Here is a 2,837-nt window from a genome sequence, read left to right as displayed (position 1 = left end):
TCTATCATATTTAGCGCATGTGAATAATGGTTTATCTTTAAATAAAAGGTGCTCTAATGTGATAATTGTTTAAGCTTAATGGTAATTAAGCCAACGAGATTTTTATTTTGAAATTAAAAATAAAATTTAACCCCTTCTCCTCTCCCTTTATGACACTTAGGAATATATGTGTTGAGATTTTTGCCTATAAAATAGAAATCAAAAGAATAGAATGTGTACATAAGAATTTATTTTCCCTCAAAATAAAATATCAGTATCTTTATCATCAAATATACATAAAACAAGAGGGAAGAGAGGAGGGGAAAATCCAAGTCAAAAATCAAGAACCAAACACAAAACGAACAAGAATTGACATCATGAATCTAGGTACATTTTGTTATTGTTAGATAGGAGTTCATAGAAAAGTGAAAATCTTAATATCAAGATCCAAATGAAATTTAAATTAAGATATATTAAATTTCAATTGTGTTTCTTTTGAAGTTTGTAATTCTTATTTACAATTGAATGGTTAAATTTTATTAACAAGAGAATAATGATATTCATATGTATGAAAAATGAAAAAGACAATGTGTTTATTGTAGGAGCTAAATTATGTTCGAAAAAGTGATACATGATAGTCTTCTAAGAAGAGATTTATTACACATATAAATACAAATTATACATTATAATTACTTATTATAACTTGATAATAACAACACAAAACACATAAAAGGTTTATTCAATGGATAATAATACTTAATTTTTCAACATAAGAATTTGGTTGATGTCTTCTGCAATTGCCTCAGCATCTTTTTTGACTCCAAACAAACCTTTTCTTGCTAATCCTGCACAATACAATCCACGATCTCCCTTCCAATGTTTCGGGAAAGGATTTTTAGGGAACCCTTTCTCATTAAGTGCATATTTGTAGTCCTTAAACAAACAAATAGAAAAATAATCAATTAATTTATAATTAAAAGGAGTATGAGAAAATAAATAATAAAGTCCAAAGAAAAAAATAAAAAGTGTACCTTTACCCATTCACTAGCTACGCTTTTGTAGCCAGTAGCAAAAATAATTGCATCAAACTCTTTCTCCACATTGTTTTCAAATATAACATTCTTCTTCTCGATTTCTTTGATACCCGAAGGAACAACCTTTATAGCTCCTTCCTTAATCTTTTCAATTGTTCCAACATCAATAACTGCAGATTTTCCTATAGTATTTTTGAGATATAAAGGTCCATCTTTAGGACGATAAATCCCGTATTTGGACATATCACCGTATTTGAATTTTGCTTGTAATGTAATGATTATATCCACAATATAAACAGGAAAATATTGCACCAACCACATCCCTGTACGAATCATATCTCTGTTAAAGACATGAAACTGCAAAAAAAACATTAAACTATCAATATCATCACAACACATGTTTATCATTAAACTATTACTATACCTAAGTTGTATGATTAAAAGAAAGCGAAGAGAATGTCTTTACCGGATTTCGAATGACAATGGAAGTGTTAGCACCCCCGTTATGGAGATCATATGCAATCTCCATTCCTGAGTTACCACACCCAACAACCAATACATTTTTTGATTTATATTTTGAACCAGATTTGTAGTACTTGGAGTGTACCACATCTCCTTCAAATTTCCCTAATCCATAAACATTAGGAATAAAACTTTCACTATTTTCGCCAGAGGCAATCACAAGAAACTTTGCCCCATAAACTTCCAAGGTACCTTCTAGGGTGTTTGTTGCTTCAACAACCCATTTGTTCATAACTTCATCGTACTTAGCAGATTCAACGGCACGACAATAGCGGGGTTTTATGTCAAAATGATTGACATATTTATCTATGTATTGAAGAAATTGGTCTTTAGTTAAGTATGTTGGTCCAGAGGGTGGATGTGGCATGAGAGGCAAAGAGCAAAACTCACTAGCTAAATGGAGGTTTAAACGATCATAAGTATTTTTTCTCCAAAGAGAAGCATTACACTCTTCTTTTTCAAGTATGACATGCAAGATGGAGTTTTGTGTTAGTAAAGCTGAAATTGCTAGGCCAGAAGGACCACCACCAACAATTACAACGGTGAATTCTTGCATTTTGTTGTAGGTAATCTATGACCTAAGTATCTTCAATATTTTTATTCATCAAGAAGTTGTTGAATTTATAAGCATGTATGAAAGCTTAACAACATGTTTTGGTGGATAGGTACATGAATGTAAAAATATATATATTTTTGACCATAATATTTGGATTTGAATGTGCATTAAAGCAATTACTATATATGTTTTCTTTTATAAAATTTTCTATATGAAAAATATGTATGTTTCTGTTTCTTTCTCTCTTTCAATATAATATACTCTTTATGTTTAAAATGGTATATAATAAGGTGATAAGATTAAATAGAATGATTATTTATCCATAAAATTATGTGGAAAAATTATATGAATATTTACCAATTTTAAAATCTTGATTGGATTGGTCGATCGGATTGATTGAGCAGAGAATGGGGGGATATGACAATTCTGATAATGGTATAAGAACATAATTACAATTGATTCGATAAAAATTAATGTGATTTGATCGATTTATCAATTAAACCTTTGAACCAATAAGTTTTTTAAACCAACTGATTCATCAATTTATATTTATTTTTTCATTCCTCAAAATAAATTATTTTTGGATGTAGAGTAGAAACAATCTAAAAAATTTATAAAAAAAAATTGTTCGTAAATACTATTATTTTCTGTTTGTATAAATTAAATTAACAATCATGCAGTTCAACTAGTTGACACATTAGTCATATGAATAATTCAATAACCTGGTGATTTAACCGAGTCAATGA

At 29.1% G+C, this 2,837-nt stretch overlaps 1 protein-coding gene across 1 annotated transcript; it reads right to left on the bottom strand.

Moving 5' to 3' along the window:
• Positions 1-698: 698 nt before the first annotated feature.
• On the bottom strand, positions 699-2,101 carry LOC127085824 (probable indole-3-pyruvate monooxygenase YUCCA10). Its single transcript, XM_051026371.1, has 3 exons — positions 1,480-2,101; positions 1,011-1,370; positions 699-912 (listed from the first exon to the last, which is right to left on the bottom strand). The coding sequence occupies exons 1-3, from the start codon at positions 2,089-2,091 to the stop codon at positions 736-738; spliced, it is 1,149 nt and encodes a 382-aa protein (XP_050882328.1). The 5' UTR covers positions 2,092-2,101; the 3' UTR covers positions 699-735.
• Positions 2,102-2,837: the final 736 nt, after the last annotated feature.

The sequence above is a fragment of the Lathyrus oleraceus genome, chromosome 5, assembly GCF_024323335.1.
Source record: "Lathyrus oleraceus cultivar Zhongwan6 chromosome 5, CAAS_Psat_ZW6_1.0, whole genome shotgun sequence".
Classification (NCBI taxonomy): domain Eukaryota; kingdom Viridiplantae; phylum Streptophyta; class Magnoliopsida; order Fabales; family Fabaceae; genus Lathyrus; species Lathyrus oleraceus.
This window is presented reverse-complemented; position numbering and strand designations above follow the sequence as displayed.